The sequence below is a fragment of the Mirounga leonina genome, unplaced genomic scaffold (assembly GCF_011800145.1).
Source record: "Mirounga leonina isolate KUSES-001 unplaced genomic scaffold, KU_Mleo_1.0 Mir_95, whole genome shotgun sequence".
Lineage (NCBI taxonomy): Eukaryota > Metazoa > Chordata > Mammalia > Carnivora > Phocidae > Mirounga > Mirounga leonina.
This window is the reverse complement of record NW_023270865.1, coordinates 25,274,755-25,293,780: the sequence shown is the minus strand read 5'-3', so window position 1 is coordinate 25,293,780 and position 19,026 is coordinate 25,274,755. Positions and strand designations below refer to the sequence as shown.

At 39.7% G+C, this 19,026-nt stretch overlaps 1 protein-coding gene across 7 annotated transcripts in view; it reads right to left on the bottom strand.

The window, feature by feature from the left end:
* Window positions 1-16,089: 16,089 nt before the first annotated feature.
* NPR3 (natriuretic peptide receptor 3) overlaps window positions 16,090-19,026 on the bottom strand; it is a 112,541-nt gene continuing 109,604 nt past the window's right edge. For 5 of the 7 annotated variants that reach the window (XM_034998839.1, XM_034998838.1, XM_034998837.1 and 2 more), the window contains 2 exons: window positions 17,548-17,635; window positions 16,090-16,518 (listed from right to left, as the gene is read on the bottom strand). In XM_034998839.1, coding sequence (XP_034854730.1) covers window positions 16,407-16,518; window positions 17,548-17,635 — 200 coding nt within the window. In that variant the 3' untranslated portion in view covers window positions 16,090-16,406. The remainder of the gene's footprint in view (window positions 16,519-17,547; window positions 17,636-19,026) is intronic. The other 2 variants (XM_034998834.1, XM_034998835.1) reach the window with 2 other exon arrangements.

Here is a 19,026-nt window from a genome sequence, read left to right as displayed (position 1 = left end):
TGGAAGTCATTTAATTAATTTTTATCTTAAATTGATAATTATGAATGGTGTAATAATACTCAAAATTCTTAATTACTTAAGAACATATAAATAAGACCTGAAAACAAATGTACGTATACTTTTATTTTTCTTGTCAAATGAAATCACAATGTTAAAGAGCCCAGCAAATAGAAGGTATCAATAAATTTAGGTTTCATTTAATCTTCCATTCTGTGTTTTATCCAATTTCCCTATAATAATGGACCGATTATTTGCCAACTCTTAGATTTTGTAATGAACTCAGCTGAATGTTAAGTGTGTTGTTTTGGGTGGACACCAGGTATAAACAGTCATAAAACTATACTATAGTAAGACTAAGCTGATGATATTGACTGTCTTGCAGCTTATACCAAGCTCTGGTAATGGATTACTCAATCCATTTTTGAAGTCTGCTTTGACCAAATGTAACATTTCTTTCTTCCTCAAATGAGGAAGGATCCAATTTGGTAGTACTGCAGAAAATAGGAAAATGATCAACTTTGGGGGCATAAGAGTGCTGGTCAGAGTAAGGATTATTTTATCTTCTGTATGATTTGATCATTAGATTGAAGCAGAAAACTGGAAGTCAGTGATTCATAATGATCTTACCACCTTAAACAGACAGCTGGTTCCTCACTAGGTAGAGGGCTTCAGATAAATGTTCCATGACCCTTAGATCTCTCCAGGATGAGATTTTTATTTACCTTTATGTTCAGTCAGACTTTCTAGTCCACATTCAAGAATTCAATTTAAAAAATTAGCAATTTCACTCAGTATTTTTAATTACTTACCAAATACTCATTCACCAAAGAATGTATTGGTGTCCAGCTATATTCAAAACACCTTGTCAGTTAGGTAGAGCAGTTTGGGGAGAAAGATAAAGACATAAATAAGATGTAATTTCTGGCCTTTAAGAACAGCTTCTCTAGTAAAAGAAATGACACATAGTCACAGACAACCACACTACAAGGTAGGATATACCCTAACAGGAATACAGGTAATGTGCAATATGAGTTCAGAGGCAGGATTATTTGATATTGGCAAGATTCAAAAAAAGATTTGACAGTATTTATCATTGATGCCACAATGTGGAACAATTATAATTATCTTATAATCAAGGATCTCAGAAGTAGGAGAATTCTGAGAAATCATCAAGTCCAGTCCTCTGTCCCATGGGTTCTTTTTTTTTTTTTTTTTTTAAGATTTTATTTATTTATTTGACAGAGACACAGCGAGAGAGGGAACACAAGCAGGGGAGTGGGAGAGGGAGAAGCAGGCTTCCTGCGGAGCAGGGAGCCTGATGCGGGGCTCGATCCCAGGACCCTGGGATCGTGACCTGAGCCGAAGGCAGACGCTTAATAACTGAGCCACCCAGGTGCCCCTGTCCCATGGGTTCTTAAGTAGAAATTCATAGACTAACTTTAAGATATTCAGACCCTCTACACTGCATATCCTTCTCTGCCTCCTTTGGAGACTCATCCTCTTCTATCCCGGCATTAAGTATTGAAGTGCCTCAAAGATTCATCCCAAGCCCATCCATCCATATCCAGGACTTCAATAGCTGTATATATCAATGACTCCTAAATTCATCTCTCCAAACAGGATCTCATTTCTAAGTTCCATATATTTCAGTGCCTACTTGGCATTTTCACTAGGAAAACTTAAAGGCAGATTACATTCAACATGTCTGAGATGAATCTTCCCCCTCAAACCTGGTCTTCTTTTATACTTACCCCAGGCATTCAACCTTAAACCCCTACAATACCACCTTCAACACTGAAACTAGACCATCTTTTTGCAATTCATATCTGACCATGTTACATTTTTGCTAAAACCTTTTAGCAGCTTCCCATTTTTCATTACTTAAAACCCTACACATGGCTTCAGATTTTAGATACTTTGGATTGCAAATAACAGAGATCCCCCACTCAACAATCTTAAGTAATAATTATGTCACTTAACAGGAAGTCTTTAAAATAGTGGCTCTGGATGGATCATTAACATCATCAAGGACCCAGTTTCTTTCCAGTCTTTCTTCTCTGGCATTGAATTTTTTTTTTTAAGATTTCTGGTTTATGCTCACCATAGTCTTGATCATGAAAAAAAATTTCCTTTCCATACCAATCCCTCACACATTTATTGTGTACTTTAATTATGATTAGGGTACTTCTGCAAGGTGTTTTCAAGTGTGAGTAGATAGGGTTCCTGAGATCTGTTGCCTCAACAGGGTACCCAGTTTGAGAACCATCACCTTGGTCACATGACCAAAAAACATCATAGTCCCATACCGATTTATTTGTAAAGCACCAATAACCAATGAGTTTCAAGGTCAGAAGCATTCAGTTGTATTGGACTGAAATGTCTAATGGTGTTTGGTCAAGCATAGGTTGGCACACTGTGTTGCCCTCAGTCTACCTCCCAATGAGATGAAATATTCATCAATTGTGAGTCATAAATTCTCTCCTTGCCATGTACTTTGCTGTGCTGAATGCATGCAGGGATTTAACTCAAGAGATGATAAGGAAATAAAAGGTAATATAAGAGGTATGATTTATTATTTTAAAGCCATGCACTGAAGGAGAGGCACACCAGGCAGAAAGGTACCATAAGATACCCTCCTTGGGAATGGCATGATGGTCTTAGGAATGCAGGCTACCAAGGTGAGTATATGAGGTTTTGACCCAATATCAACTGCAAATAAAATTTGATAAACAAGAAAGTCATTTACAGTGAAAATATGTTACTTGTGGTCATTACTTAGAGGTAGCCAAGCTGACCTTTTTGACCTCCAAAAGAAGCCAACCACCCCAGTCTGAAGAGAGACCAATACTTAGAATCAGGAGGGATTGGAGTTCTAGCCTAGTCCAAACATATAAAAGACATGGCACAATGACCTTAGCATGAGCTCCCAGAAGAAAAGCAGAAGCCAAGATGAAGTGGTCTTTCCATCATTAGGAAAACACACAGAAGTCTTGTAAGGAGAGCACTATGAAGTTTATGTAATGAAACCAGGTGGAATTTGGTGGTGAACATTAATTGAGTGATAATTTTGGATGGAAAACAAACATGAATGTTCTGGATGTTTTCCACTCTTGATCAGAAAACTCTTAATTTGTCACAGTTTCTTTGAACTTTGAAGATCATTTGAATACTCATCAGCCATCGAAAGTTGAACTGAGCAACCCCAGGTTGGTTGATCAGATAGTTTCAAAACATCCATAATTCCAGCAAGCGTGTGAAGAAGTATAAGAAAGACATTGCCACCTCACACCCATTAGGATGGCTACTATCAAAAAAACAGAAAATAATAAGTATTAGCAAGGATGTAGAGAAGTTGGACCTCTGTGCACCGTTTGCAGGAATGTAAAATGCAGCTGCTATGGAAAACAGTATGGAAGTTCCTCAAAAAAATAAAAATAGGACTACCACATGATCCAGCAATCCCACTTCTGTGTATATACCCGAATTTAAATCAGGGTCTCAAAGAGATATTTGCATACCCATGTTTATAGCAGCATTATTAACAATAGCCAAGATGTGGAAGTAACCCAAATGTCCATTGACAGATTTATGTAAAAACAAAATGTGTATACATACAGTAGAATATTATTTGGCCTTAAAAAGGAAAGAAGTCTTGCCACATGCTACAACATGGACATGAACCTTGAGGACAATATGCTAAGTGAAATAAGCCAGTCACAAAAAGACAAATATCGTATAATACCACTTATATGAGGTATCTAGTAGTCAAATTCACAGAAATAGAAGAATCATGGTTACCAGGGAAAAGGGGGGTTGTTGTTTTAGATTTGCAAGATAAAAAAAGTTCTGAAGATCTGTTTCTCAACACTGTGAATATACTTAACATTATTGGACTTAAAAATGGCTAAGATGGTAAATTTTATGTTATGTACCTTTTACCACAATAAAAGACTACAAATTCTCTCATTGACAATGAACTTCAGTAGAGATCTGGTGAGAAACTTCTTCACAGACAACAGGAAGATAGATGGGAAAAAGAATACAGAGTTTTCAGGGGTCTGGACTTGTCTGTCCTTCCTAGTAACTTAGGAAGTATTGAATGTAAATGAAGATAGAGCTGAGATAATAACCTCAGAATACAAAAGGGATTGAAGAGGTTAATGCAAGACCTCCTTTCTGCTAACTGCAGGTCTCCCCAATTCTGAATGTCTTGACAGATCTGCATCTTTTGATACCACAGACCTACCCACTCTCTCCTCCTTAGAACCTGTACTACCTGAACTGTCAAGGCAAAGTCTTCATATGATTTGCCCCTATCCATACTGGGAAGAAGGCTAAAAGAAAGTACTTATATCCTGGGAGCTAAAACACAAGAATGGATTGGGCTTGGGGGGAAACCTGGGAATCAGGTGAGCGAGCTAAGGGGGATACGCATACATAGTTCTTTAGTTTGGAGCAAGGCATTGATTCAAAACATTCAGGCAGTGAGAAACCAGAGGGTAACAAAGAACTAAAAACAAGCCCAGCCAGTGGGACAGAGCCTGAGGAGCAGAGCCCAGTAGTCCAGACCATAGGCATGAATAGGAACTTCAATTCCCCAGGTGGTAAGTATAACGGAGGTTTCAGAACTCAGTCAGGTGGTCCAGGCAGCACACCCAGGAATCCTGCAGCAAATGTAACTGATGCCCTGTCAGAAAGCTCTTCTTAGTGGAAATATAGACCATTCCATACAGAAATTCATCTTACCTCAAAGACCCAGATTGAAGACTTCACTAATTCTTGACCCTTCCAACTAAGAGTAAGAAAAGGCATCCACTGTTTCTAGCTTGATCTCTTTCCATTCATTACCTTTAATTAGATTACAAAGCCTTTATTTCTGGAAGTACGGAGGATATGATTACCTGGAAACTGCCCACTACAGAACAGCTAGAAATACTGGAAAGAGTGAAAAAGAGAGAGAGAATCAAACATTCCTGTAAATTTACAGCTGAGCTCACAAAAAATAAAAAATAAAAAAAAATCAAGGGCCCCAAAAACCAGGGCCCCAAAATGCAGAAGGAACTGAATGAACTCCAGAGCAGTAAGAGCATGAGCCAAATGGCCACTGCCCTTGACATGAAGGGGAGGTGGGGAGTTTGCCATTTTACAGAAACCAGGACTTGGGTCTTAACAGCCAGGCCAGAAAGGAGAATGAATGTTTTGGAGAAATTTTGCCATGACTAGGTGCTTCTCTTGGGTGACTTTGGTGGACTTCTAGCCTCCTTGTCAGAACCAGTCCCCAAATCTTTCTTCCCATTGGTTGGTCCTAAAGATAAACATAATGAACTTTCTTCAGTGCTTCTTCTGGATATGTTTATCTCAGAAAGCAGAGGACATTGAAGCTTCTTAAGTACAATAACAAACCCTGGAGACCCTCAGAGTCTTCTAGCCTGTGCAAAATTTAGTCATCCATGAGCCTTTAGCATCTCATCTTCTCATCCAGGTTCACAAAGTTTAGGAATACATCTTCTCACCTGCCTCGTTAAAGGCTCCTAGATTCTGTAATCTATAGCCCAGAGGATCTTGAGGCCAGAACCTACCTTGCCGTAAAATGAACAGTTAAACCTAGAATGTTCTTTCAGAAAAATTCAACAATTATTCCTTTTAGAAGAAGGAAGCTTACAAGTTCTTTGTTTTGTTAGATTTCCTTTTTTTTTTTTTTTTTGGAATCATTATGTCCGCAACATCTAGCAACAAGCACTTAAAGCATTTAATGAAAAGGGGCGCCTGGGTGGCTCAGTCCGTTAATCGTCTGACTCTTGATTTTGGCTCAGGTCACGATCTCAGGGTCAGGATCAAGCCCCATGTTGGGCCCCGCACTGAGCTCGGAACCTGCTTAGGATTCTCTCTCCCTCTCCGTCTGCCCCTCCCCCACCCCTGCCCCCTTCTCTCCACCCCCATCCCTCCATGCTCACAAGCACACATGAACTCTCTATTAAAAAAAAAGAAAATTATTGAATGACCAGTGAATGCTTGCAGCCCTTTTTACCACATCATGTAATCAGTCTTTCAGCACAGAAGGGCGGCTTTTCTGGATTGTGATCTCAGTTGCTACTTAGAACATTAACAGGCTGGGTGATGTTTTCCTCTGTGCTGCAAGGGGAATCCCATGCTCCGGGGATGGCTTTTTCCTGCTCTAAAGACCAGTCTCCCAGTCTTTTCTTCATAGCCTTTCTCACTTTCTTTTTTCTCCTCTTTCTGGCTTCCTCCTGCTCTGCAACCTTCAAGTCAAAGATGAATTTTGTATGAGCTTAGTTTTTTTTCTTAATCTATTGTTGAAGTATAATTGACATACAATGTTATATTACTTTCAGGTGTACTGAAACTACTGCTTCAACATTCTATACATCACTCAACATACTGCTCAACAATTCTATACATTACTGATGATGCGACAATATTAGACATTACTCAATGCTCACCACAATCACTGTAGTCACCATCTGTCACCATACAATGTTATCGCAATATTATTGACTATATTCCCTATACTGTACTTTTTAATCTCTGTGACTTAGTTACTTTGTAACTGGAAGTTTCTACCTCTTGATCTTCTTCATCTGTTCTGCCCACCCCTCTAACCACCATCTCCCTTCTGGCAACCACCTCACCTGCCTACCTGTTTTTAAAGCCAAATAGGATGTCTTTCCTTTAACAAGTCTCCATAGTGACAGCTTTGGTCTTGGCCACCTCAGGCCTGGAACCAGTACCTAGCTGAAGAATTAGAGGTCTCAGGAAATGGTACCAAACTGTCAGGAAACCGGTAGACAGCTAGAAAGAAAAAAAGGAGCACATAGTTACAGTAAAAACAGAGCTCCTTATCAGTGATGGTCATTCTCCTCAGACAAGGAATTTTGTGTTTTCCTGAGAAGGTAAAAATGAGAAGATCATTAGCCCTGAGATAACTCACTGAAATGCACCCAGAGCGGCTATATGTTCACTGGGAGACCCCCATTGGCATTGCTGGCTGTAAGTTATGGTCATTCCTAAGAGGTAACAAGAGAGGTTCTGTCAGCTGTGCAATTACTTTGTTTTGGCAGGACACTTTGGAGTCAAGAAAACATTGGCTGGAGTTCAAGGCCAAGATTTTGGATCAGCTGCCACCATAATTTTTCAGAAATGTGATGACCGTACCTCAAGAAATAGTTTCCTAAGTAGGCTGCAGGAATGTCTCCTCTACATGTTTGAAAGGGATTTAAGGAATGAAGCTCTTGGGGACCTTACCAGTATAGCTGAGTTACCATGGGCTTCTCAAGCAAAGGGCGAGAAGTCCGGATTGCATCGGGAATCGTCTTCACCAAATGCAGTGAAGTAATTAGAGAGTGGCTTTAATTGAGATAGGGCACGCCTGGACTCTGTATCTTCTACATGATATATGAACACGGCAATATAAAATCTATCAAGGTTACCCAGATCTCTCTTCGTCATTGAAAGTTTTGTGTTAAACTAAACAGGATAAGCTTCCTACACTTCTCAGTATCCTGTTTGGATGTAACAATAGTGAAGAGGAGAACCATGTGAACATCTAAATGATCCCCAAACTTCCAGAGGGCCAATAGATATACTCAGTGTCCATTTCTTGCTTATTCACAGTCCTTCATTTATATATCAGAAAGCATCACTCATTATTAAAAATTTCAGGGGATCATTGTAATTTGCATACCTAGGTCTATGGCTTGACATGGAGAATATTCCCTGCCCATTTGTATTTAGCATAACATTGCATCTAGACAAATACTCTATTACTAACAGTATATATTGTGGTTGTCAAGGGAAATATTTACAATGTACCTGAGTTCCTACGATAGAAAATAAGATAAAATTTGAGTGGTGGGAGGTTGGGTGTGAAATTGAAAATCAAATATTGAGTCAGAAATACCATCACAGGGGCATCTGGGTGGCTCAGTTGGTTAAGCGTCTGCCTTCAGCTCAGGTCATGATCTCAGGGTCCGGGGATCAAGCCCCAAGTCAGACTCCATGTTCAGTGGGGAGTCTGCTTGAGATTCTCTCTCTCTCCCTTTGCCCCTCCCACTCGTGCACTCTCTCTCTCTAAACAAATTAATACAATCTTAAAAAAAAAAGATATAACATCACAGAAGTATAGATATGATACCTACAGAGGAACTGAACATGCTTGGCTGAAGGTAGAGGGTAGAAAAAGAAAACCCTAGTCCTTAGAGGGCAGTAGCTGGGCCATGCAAAACATCATGAAACGATGAGGCAAGCCATTAATTTATTATCAATTATTACATTAATTTTATTAATTTTATGGAATAAAACTAAGTATATTAAAAACACTGTTCTATAAGTGATTTAAAAAATAATGGTGGGTCTCTGAGAGTTTATATAGGAGGCTGGATTCCTCATTCTGTTTAGGAAATTATATTACTCATTACTCTTGAGGAAGCCTGTAAAATTTCTCTGCTGCACTATGCGTGTGCTTAGATTGGTTCTACATTATAAATGTAATATTTAAAATGCCACAAGATATAGTATAATGCAAATGCATGGACTGACGTCTTACTTGGAAGGCCTACTATTTTCTATATTTTTAATCACATTTCCAACTTTATTATGTGTGTCATGTATGGGTATGTGGTGTGTGGGGGTGGAAGCCGTAAATGAGGGAGGAGATGGGGTTCTTAAAGGTTCAACAAAAGCAAAGTTTCCAGTGATCAGATTCCTAAGGGTTGTCATCCTTCTGGCACCTTCCCTTCCCATCCTCCAACTTCCACTGCACATACAATACCGAAGGTTTCTTATAAAACAACTTGGGACTATTAGCTGTGGCCATAAAAGCATTTTTGTCTTTTAAGGAATCAGGAATCAAATCTTTGATCTCTTGGGAGACCCTCAGGGCAGCACTTTCTCCAGGGCCATTAGTAAGCTGGGAAGTTTATCCCAATATTCAAGGTTCTTTTTAGAGTCTGAAGTATCCTTCGTTCCCTAACGTAAAAAGAGCACTAGGTAGGCTTTTGAAGACCTGGGTTCTAGTGCTGGGTTTACTGTTTATCAACTGTGAGACTTTGAAAAGGTCATTGAACTTCTCAGAATATCAGTTTCTTTTTCTGTGGAAGAGAAGCATCATTGATGGGTTGCATTCTGGGTTCACCTAGTAGGAAGAGGAAAATGGTAAACAATGGTACGTTGGTAAACATTTAACAACCAGTTCTCTGGAGGGAATGTGGCATGACTTGTAGCATTTGTTGGTGTTTATGGTGTAAATACTCATAACATGGCCAATGTCAAGCTACCAACCTAATTCCATTGACTGTGGAGCTTAAAAGTGATGTACAGTAGCGCATGATTCCTTACAGATATCTTGCAGATGGAATAGATGTAAATAACCTCAAATGCATAGATAATAGTAAAATGTAATGAAATAATTTGAAAGTATGCTTTGTTTTTGACAGGGTGTCCTTTAAAATAACCACTTGGACTTAAGCCTGTGAAAAGTTAGAGACCTCTGCCCCTACTACCTGATAAATAATAGATGCTTGCTACCCTGCTGTTTCTCCTTTTTTTTTTTTTACGATTTTATTTTATTTATTTGAGAGATACAGAGAGTGAGAGCGGGGGAGAGGCAGAGGGAAAGGGAGAAGCAGACTCCCCACTGAGTGGGGAGCCCAATGTGGGTCTCAATTCCAGGACCCCGGGATCATGATGTAAGCTGAAGGCAGATGCTTAACCGCTTAACCGCTTAACTGAGCAACTCAGGCACCCCTCCTGCTGTCTGTCTCATGCTGACTCATGACCTGGGACAGAGGACTGCCTTCCCCCTTCCCCACTCCCCTCATTGCATTTCCTGTCCTCCACACACCTGTTCCTGGGATTTGTTAGCAATAAATCTTGTGACTTTACTTCCTTTGTGTGAGTATATTGAAACTGTGCCTTCAATCAAAAGAACCCCAAGGTTTTCACTTGCTCGAAGTGGGAGCTCCGATGCTAAGGGAGCTACCTGCCAACCCTGCGTGGGTACCTTGTGCCTCCTCATTCATGAGGTCATACTCTGCGTGTTGTTAATTCAGTACACTGGCTTGGGCTTCCCAACACATACCTCTCTCTCTCTCTCTCTCTGCACATGTATGTACCCAGGAAAGGACATGTGAGGGTAGAGCAGGAAGGTAGCCATCTATAAGCCAAGAAGAAAGCTCTCACCAGGAACCAAATTAGCAGGCATCTTGATCTTGGACTTCCAGCCTCCAGAACTGTGAGAAATAAATTTCTGCTGGTGAAGACCCCCAGTCTGTGGTATTCTGGTCTGGCAGCCCCAGGGGACAGCCTGTGTTTCCTGGAGATTTCCTGGCCCCACCCTTCATTGCTGGTAGCCCCTCCCACACACACCCAACCCCCCACTCCCACCTGCAGCCCAGAATCACATCCTGCTCAGAATCTTCTCAAACCTGGGCACCCAGTGTGAATGGCATTTGTGGTGCTGTCCGGGGAGATCACCGGCAGCCGTAGCCACAGCAGGGCCAGGGAAACATCACTCCAACCATAAGAATCGCTGTGTTTCTCCAGCTTAAAATAAATCATAAATAACTTTCCAGATAATGAAGCAGCTTTTTACAACCCTGAGGCAACTGGAGATGCTTGAGGCTAATCAGTTTGCTTAGTCTGCTAGAACCTGAGGAGCTCTTTAGAGTGACAAAACTGACTTAGGATCTCTTCCAGCTGGGCAAGGGACATCATCCTGTGAGTCGGTGAGGCCAACTGTGTAACCATGTAGAGATGCAAAGTAACGGTGTTTCTGAAGAGTTCTTTCCTTACCTGCCAGTTCAAGGTTTACCACTCATTATAATATATTGTTTTCTTATTTCTATAAACTTCCCTTTGCTGGGCAAAAATTCTGTGTTCTTTCATGGGTACCATTCAAGCAGTACAATTCGTCACAACCACTAATTGATCTTTACTTAAACTCACCCTAGGAAAACAGAAAGTCCTCAGAGAATATGGATATGTGCAGTGTATGTTGGTTGAATTATAAACAGGAAAAGGTTTCCGTGGGATGTATTTTTAATGAGGACACATTGTTATACTGCAAGCATGTGGCATTCTTACTTAAGAGAAACATTTACAAGAACACATACACATTTCTAGCCAAACACCAAATGAAGTAGATACTTTAAATGACCAGTTTGCACCAGAAATAAAATATATTATACAAAACGGGGGTTATATCCACAGTCATTAATTTTCATTTTCTACACAAAACAATAAATTAAATCACATTATATGCAGATAGTTCTACTTACATTAGAATAATAAATTGTAGCTTGTGCAGCTTTTATTTTATTTTTCTACCATACTCATGGTAGATTTGTATTGTTTGGTAGTCCTGTATTTAGAATAACAATGAGTAATATGGCCCAGAAGATAAGGGCTGCAGAAATATTCCTCCACGGTATCTATTCCATGTCCTCTTGGTTTCAACTATTCACCATGCATGAGGAACAAAGCTCAGATTCCCAGGACCCAGCAAAAAGAGTCTGCAAACTCACAGCATCTCCAGGCTGTTGAGGGCACCCCATTGCTGTCTTGCAAGTAAGATGCACCACTTTGAACTCTTTCAGATGTTGGCATTAAATAATAAATAGGGCATCCTGTATTGAAATCCAAATTTTCCTCTTTCTCGACACTTTCTGCCCAGTTATTGTGTGCTATCACAGCTTTGTTCCCCTAGCAAATAAAAAAATATGGTAGTCCATGTGACGATTTACACCCTTGGTGGAAGGGCCCTTTATTCCTGTGCATAAAATTTAGGTTTTTAAACATGTGAATCAAAGCAACACCATTTTTGCTAACTCTTGATTTTGCTTGTTCAAATGTCTCCCCTAAGAAACATTCCATGCCTCATACATCAAAGAGCTATTATAACACATGCATTTTTACTTCTGACACTCAGCTCCCATTGAAACCCTTTCACCATGTTTGATGTAGCTTAAAACAGGAACATTAACAGCATCAGCTGGTTTAGAATTGCTTTACCTTTGGTATGAATTAACATCAGTGGTTAATGAAAACTTTGAACAAACTCCAATCCAGCCCCTTTTGAAAGTCATTTTAATCCTAGAGTCTAGCTGTGGGGTATGCCTTCAAGAGACATTCGTGAGATCTACATGCTGAAAACCAAAGCGAGGCTTGTTGGAATATAGGCACATCACAGGCTTGTCCAGCCCCAGAGCGTGTGTGGGTTCTGATCCAAAGCCAGCTACGTTCTTATAGGCAGCACTATTTTGTATTCTTCCCCTCTGAGGAAGCACAGAGGTCCCACTCACAAGTTTCTACCTGCATGGGCAAAATGCCAACACATCTTTGGAGTCACGGTGGATAGTGCGGGGGCGGGAGGGGGTGTTGGGGGACATGGATGATGGCGGGGGGAGTGAGTGAGAAAGGAGTGGTAAGGACAGGGGCTACTTGCAATGCCACTCTCTTCTGTTTCTTTTGGAGGATCAAGCTCCCGATTCTTCTGGCTGGATGTGTCCCAAGCTTCTTGCGGAGTCTGGCTGTTGAAGATGGGCTAAATTATTGGGTATTCTGTAGTTCTAAAGATCAACTGAAAAAGAAACAAATCCCTCTGAAGAGCACCTTCTCATCTTCTGTGCTTCCACACTGCCCCCAAAACATATTCTGTGTTTTCAGACAGTTTCAGTTTTTTCCACTAAAGAAGAAATTCAGCCCATTTTCATCTTCTCCATGAAGCACTAACCACCAGGGGCATAACTAAACAGAACCCATGAAATATAGATCAAGGGGCCTAATTTGAGATGGTGTTTGGTTTTATACTGTACCCACTCAGGATCCGGGTTCTTTGTGTCCCAAGAAACGTAAGTATGCCTTCCTTTCAGTTTATAAACTTTCCCTTATACTGGTGGTATAATATTTTATTTGGCCTCCTAAAGAGACTTCCACAGATAGCCCTGTATACTCACTCACAAGAAGGTGGTGATGCCATGGGAAGCTAATTTCTGAATTGTCACTGTCTGTATGAGGTCTATACAGTAGCTTTAATTTCACCGCCAACAGCATACCTTACACTCCCAAAATCAGTAGCAACCAGAAGAAAAGTGGTAAATTAGGCACAAAGGGGGCACAGGTACCTTGAATAAGTTAAGAACCCTAGAACCTGTGAACAGGGAGAAGTGATGGGAAATTCTAAAGCAAAAGTCTGAATTTAAGGAAGAGGAGAAAAGGAGGCATTCTCTTTCCATACATTTTTCTTCTCCCTCCATTAAATATAGCTTCTGAAATGTAAAAAAAAAAATTATCTCAAAGCCTGTGAAACTATGTCTGTAGTTCAGGAAAGAACAAGCTGACAGTTCTGAGAAATGTAATGTTGTAGGGGCTTCCTTGTGGAAACTGTAGTCAGTCTGGGGGAAGATATGCACTCTATACAGAAAATTATTCCTGGATAGAAGTGATCATCTGGAGAAAGCTTTTATTTTTGAATCCAGAAAAAAAGACCTAAGGATGTGACAATGATGACCATAAAACCTATACTTATTTCCAACACCATGAGTATATACAAGAAATATGTACTCATTTGGACCTATATAAATATCAGCTTCTTTGGCCAGATGAGAAAATACTGATAAAGTTTCCCTTCTGAAATCTGAATGCCCTAGATTTCAGGGTAAAAATTTATAGAGTGATTTAAGAACTAAAGCCCTATTTATTTTACTGTATGATATGTGGCTTCTGGTGGAGTATGAATGACTAGCTGTCAAAGATGCTGCTTAGCAGTAAGGAAATTAAGTCCCAAATTATAATCTCTAGAGGTCTTAACCCAGGGTACGCTTGCACCAAACACCTACACTTGTAACAAAGTTTTCCAACTTAATGGAGTTTTGGTAACTCATATGATGACTTCAAGGAGGAAAGAAGTGAAAACAGACATGTAAATAAGCACTCAATCTTAGGAACTCCCAGAACGGTTAACTTTGGAACTGAATGGCATGTACCTATGAGAAACCTCAGGACATGTTCCGCCATTTTAAAAAAACTAAAATCTCACTTCTACCATTTTATCTGGGGATATAATATTAAATTTAGAACTATTCCTCTACGTGAAGTAGAAATAAAAGATATCTGCTATAAAAATGTTACAGTTAATGTTACAGTTACAGCCCCTATATTACTTCCAGAAGGGTTAGAAACGTTTATGTCCAAAGACTGCAACCAGGCAGAGTGATTTCCCCCCTGTAATAAGCACATAGGTTTGAAATTTAAATTTTTTTCACAAACACAAGGTAGTATAAAATGAGTATCTCTAAAAAATACATTGAAAACATCATGAAAAATAAAAATGAGAGAGAAATAAGCTTTCAATTCACAAGAAAAAGATGGATGTAAACCTTCCATTCTGTTTTCACTTTGAGGAGTCCTGAGTTGCTAAATGTTTTGCTTTCCTAGATTTTACTTCCCAAACTCTCTTCCAACATTGGAATTTCTGGAGCTTGCCTTCTTGTCTTCTTTTGCCATCATTTTTTGAAGTCAGCACTTTTTCCTTTGCATCCACCATGGAGAACTACAACACAGTCATTTCAGTTGATCATAGCTCATTCAGTTAACATGCTCTCCAACTGCCTGAATCCCATTTTTTAAATGTAGAAGGGCAATATGCCTCACACAGAAATAATCCATTCACTGAAATAATCCATTGGCTGGTTGAAGTAGGAGGGACAGAAGCAGACTCCTCCAGGGAAACAAGTTCAGGCCAGCTGCCAAGATATGCAGCTTTTTTCCCTCTGCCGGCCTCCACTCCCGCCTGTGTGAGCTACGACCTCCATCATCACCAAGGAGTTGCTCGAACTCCCCTATTTTCCTCCCTATGCATGATCTTTTATAGTCACTAAGATAATTTTAAAAACTATTTTCCAGATGTTCAAATGTTACTGAAGAAAGCCCCTAGTGACATAATTACAACATGGCACGCTAATCTGCCAACTCCCTACTCTTCTCGCATTCTTTTCTCCACAAATTGTCAGCAAAAATGGCAACCTGAGTTTACACCTATGTGCAGAGTACTGGGTGCAAAATAGATATTCAGTAAATATTTATTTAACTTTGTTCAAATCTCTTATATCTACACCTCACCCGCTTTTACACGGGTTATTAGTGGATGACTATAAAGCTTTGTGGAGTCAACTAAAAAGGAATATAGTAGCTATCAGATTCCCTCTTTTAACCAAAATATCACTGAATCTTAGTAAAACGTCATGTATGCATTTTTAAATTTATCATTTCTGTGCTTACTGTCAAATTCTAATACTCTGTAAGTTGTTCTTAAGGAAAAAGGGCTGCCTTAAACCCTAGTTAATTCTAATTAGTTCCACTCTTTATCTTGAAACTCATCATTTGACCAGAACTGGAAGAGGTCTATTCTAAAATAACTTTGCATTTAAAGCAGGTAAATCGATGTCCTCCTGTAGCATCTGTGATCTGAATACATTTCTAGATCTCTGTAATTAAAGTAGCAATTGGCATTTGGCTTTGGCCAAGGGGGAAAGGGAAAAAGGGAGAAAAAGAGAAGCATCTTTCATCATTGCTGGTTTGTTGTACACTTTACCCATGCTTTTAAAATATAAGTGGAATTTAATCTTCAAAATGAAAAAATAGACACATTTTCTAATAGCAAAATATAAGATTAAAATACCTAAAAATAAAATGTTAGTGTGAAATAGGGCTTTTTTTTTTTACATTAAAAAGTGAAACATTTTAGATTTGCTTTTCTTATATAAATCCTCTTATCTTATTAATAGTTACAACTTTCCAGAATAGCTTTTACGAGACACTGAAGGAGACAAGCAGGAAATCCTTTTTCGAGATACGAAGTCAGGTCCTGAATATATATACATTGGACAGAGCAGTCCTCAACTTCTAATCTGTCCACCAGCACTAGAAAAAGGAACACTGTATTTCCAACCTTGAGATTTTTCATTACATTTTCCTCTTTGGATGTTAAATTCTTTCCAAGAATATTCTACTCGTAAAAATGATCTTATTCTAGCTATAAAACATTGCATTTAAGAAAACCACATTTTTGTAGCCTTATATGAAATGCCCCCAAAAACCATCAAGATATGGAGACATCAGATTTTCAAACATAAATCTAATCATATGCCCTTGAAACAGTATGAACATTTAACAGAGTGATGTTGTATTCTCGTATTTGTTTGTAATCAGGTGAAAGGCCAGGAGGCATATGGTGATTAATAATAGTTCCTGAGCTTCTAAAGAAATTTTACAATGAAATGACTAACTGCTTAAAAGAATGAGTTCTTCAAGAGCGTCCCTTCTGTTCCATTGATGTCTTTCATCCCATCTATCTCCTTAAAGAATCTCAGGCCAAAAGAGAAGGCTTTCTTTTAAGCCACTGAAAAATGGGATCTGATGGAATCTTCCCGTAACTCTCGATGTTTTCCAACATTACTTTCTTCTTGCTGGCTTCGCCTTTCAATGGTTATTCTGTATTTCTTCCTGGGTAAAGGGAAAGTGAATGTAGTAATAAAATCTCACTTGGCTACAAAATACTTTGGTTTCTCTTACAAAGAATGCCCTCAAGGGACATCTGGGTTTGGGCTGATAAATGAGAAGTGACAGAATATGAAACCCTGGTCAGAGATTAAAGCAGTGTGCCCCGAGGCGTTATGCCCTTATTCAAGGAGGAAAATTGGCATGCTTTCTCAAATGCCATAGAACAAGCCCTCCCCTTTTTCCCTGGGTGCCTTGTGGGTTAAGTCTTGTCTATTCTGCCACAGAAGCTCTCCCTAACTCCCAGGATATGCCCTAGATAAAGATCAGATTAAGTGTACTGTGACCAAAGGAACAGGAATACAATTGTTCCCACAAAAACTCACATACACCCGGGGTTACATTTCCATACAGAAATGAAGAAATCTTGGTCTAATGACTTGAGACTAAGCCACAAACTCAGTCACCAAAGATTACAGAGGAATGGACCGCCCTCATGATTTGCGACCATCAATACCCTGAACACACATATATATTACAATTTTACAAGCTTGGGGGTTTAACCACAGTGGCAATTAAACGTGTGGATTCTCCAAGTACTGAGCACAGACCAGCTTGAGAGTGTGGACTGCTCAGAGCCACCTCCTCCTCTTCAGAAGGTGAACCCAGACACTTATTTCTGGATTGGAGGAAGCGTAAGAATAGGTAAGTTGTTTTTCCTTTGTCCAGATTCCCTCTCAACTTACACATTTGGTAGGAATTTGCATCAGAATATTTGTGATCAAAGGCGAGCAGGGCTCTGTGGCCCACAGGGGGATGCGGTAGAAAGCCCTGGCCCACTGCCCAGTGTGCTAAGTCACTGACCACCAAACCAGCAGGGTCATGAAGACCGTCAAAAAGAACCGCATCGTTCTTTTAACCGCCATGTTTTCGGTAAGAGCAAGATATGGACAAGTCACAAGGAGGACTATGCAAAGGTGAGTGACCAAGGCAATAGAGGAGAGTGAATTCTAAAACTTGATAAAACATCCTAACCTGAAAAAGTAGAAAGCCATTAACAAGCCAGCTCCTAGTAAGGCCCCCACAACAATTCCTGTCACTGCTGATTCTTCTAGACCACCTGCTTAAAAAAGAAACATAGATCATCAGAGTTCATTTGGAGAAACAGAAATGTCTCAAGTTTTAATCACTGGAAGGTATATCTCAATTTCCCACTTGTGGCAAATTTTCTTTTTTTTTTTTAAGAAAGTTTTTCTAAGGGATCCTGCAGTTTTCTTTTTCTTTTTTTTTTTTTCTTTTTTTTTTTGCCAAGTACAAAGCTTAAGAAGCATTTAAGAAAGGGCCATAGGAGAACAATGGGAATAAAGCAGGTTCAAGAAAGATCTGAGGAACGCTGGAAACGGAGGTTTTCAGGTACATCCATCCTCTCTTGAGCTCCTAGTCAGAGAACACAAGTGGACGGACCATGGGACTGACCCAGCACATCTTATTTTCACAGACAGATGATGACACCGCAAAGTGCTAGGAGATTTGGTGAAAAATGCATTGGTCTAATGTTCTGTTTTTAGATGTTCTCTCACCAAAGCTGGAGTTTCATGTCAAAATGTCCCATATAGCTTTGTGAAAATGCGAATAACAATTTGAAACAATTGAGTTCAGTAGCGTCCCAGTTATTATATAAATATGATAAATAGCTAGTCTTTATATAAACAGTGTAGTGTCAGCCTTTAGTGCATTATCCCATTTAATCCTCAGCCCGAGGGATTGGGTACACATTTTTCATTTTACATATGGGGAAACTGAGGTTTAAAGAGATAAAGGAACATTCCTAGGATCACAAAACCACTAAGTGACAAGGGTGGGATTTCAAATCCACACCCACAACTCCAGAGACTTTTTTTAACATACGTCTGCTTTACTCCTTCCCATAATTATCGCATATACATAAATAACACCGTTTGAAGGCTGGTCCCAAAGTAAGGAGCATACATGTATTAGCCTAAAGTGACTAACTGGCCTGAAAAATCGATATTCACTTGGTTCTCCCTCACTAGCTTATCTCTAAAGCAAGGATTTCCAACAATTTCCTATTTGTAGGCTCCTTATAAGAATGTCCACTTGTGGGCGCCTGGGTGGCACAGTCGTTAAGCGGCTGCCTTCGGCTGAGGTCATGATCCCAGAGTCCTGGGATCGAGTCCCACATCGGGCTCCCTGCTCAGCGGGAAGCCTGCTTCTCCCTCTCCCACTCCCCCTGCTTGTGTTCCTGCTCTCGCTGTTTCTGTCAAATAAATAAATAAAATCTTAAAAAAAAAAAAAAAAGAATGTCCACTTGCTTCTACATTTATGTTTGTTTGATATCCAAACAAAACACTCATAAATAGCATATTTTACACTGATTTGCCAATTTGTAAATCTGAGGGTGTTTAAGGGACATTATCTGTTTGGTTCTGAGGGATAGGAGGACACCTACAAACTCTGAAAATCAGAATGAGACTTGCTACACATTTAATATGG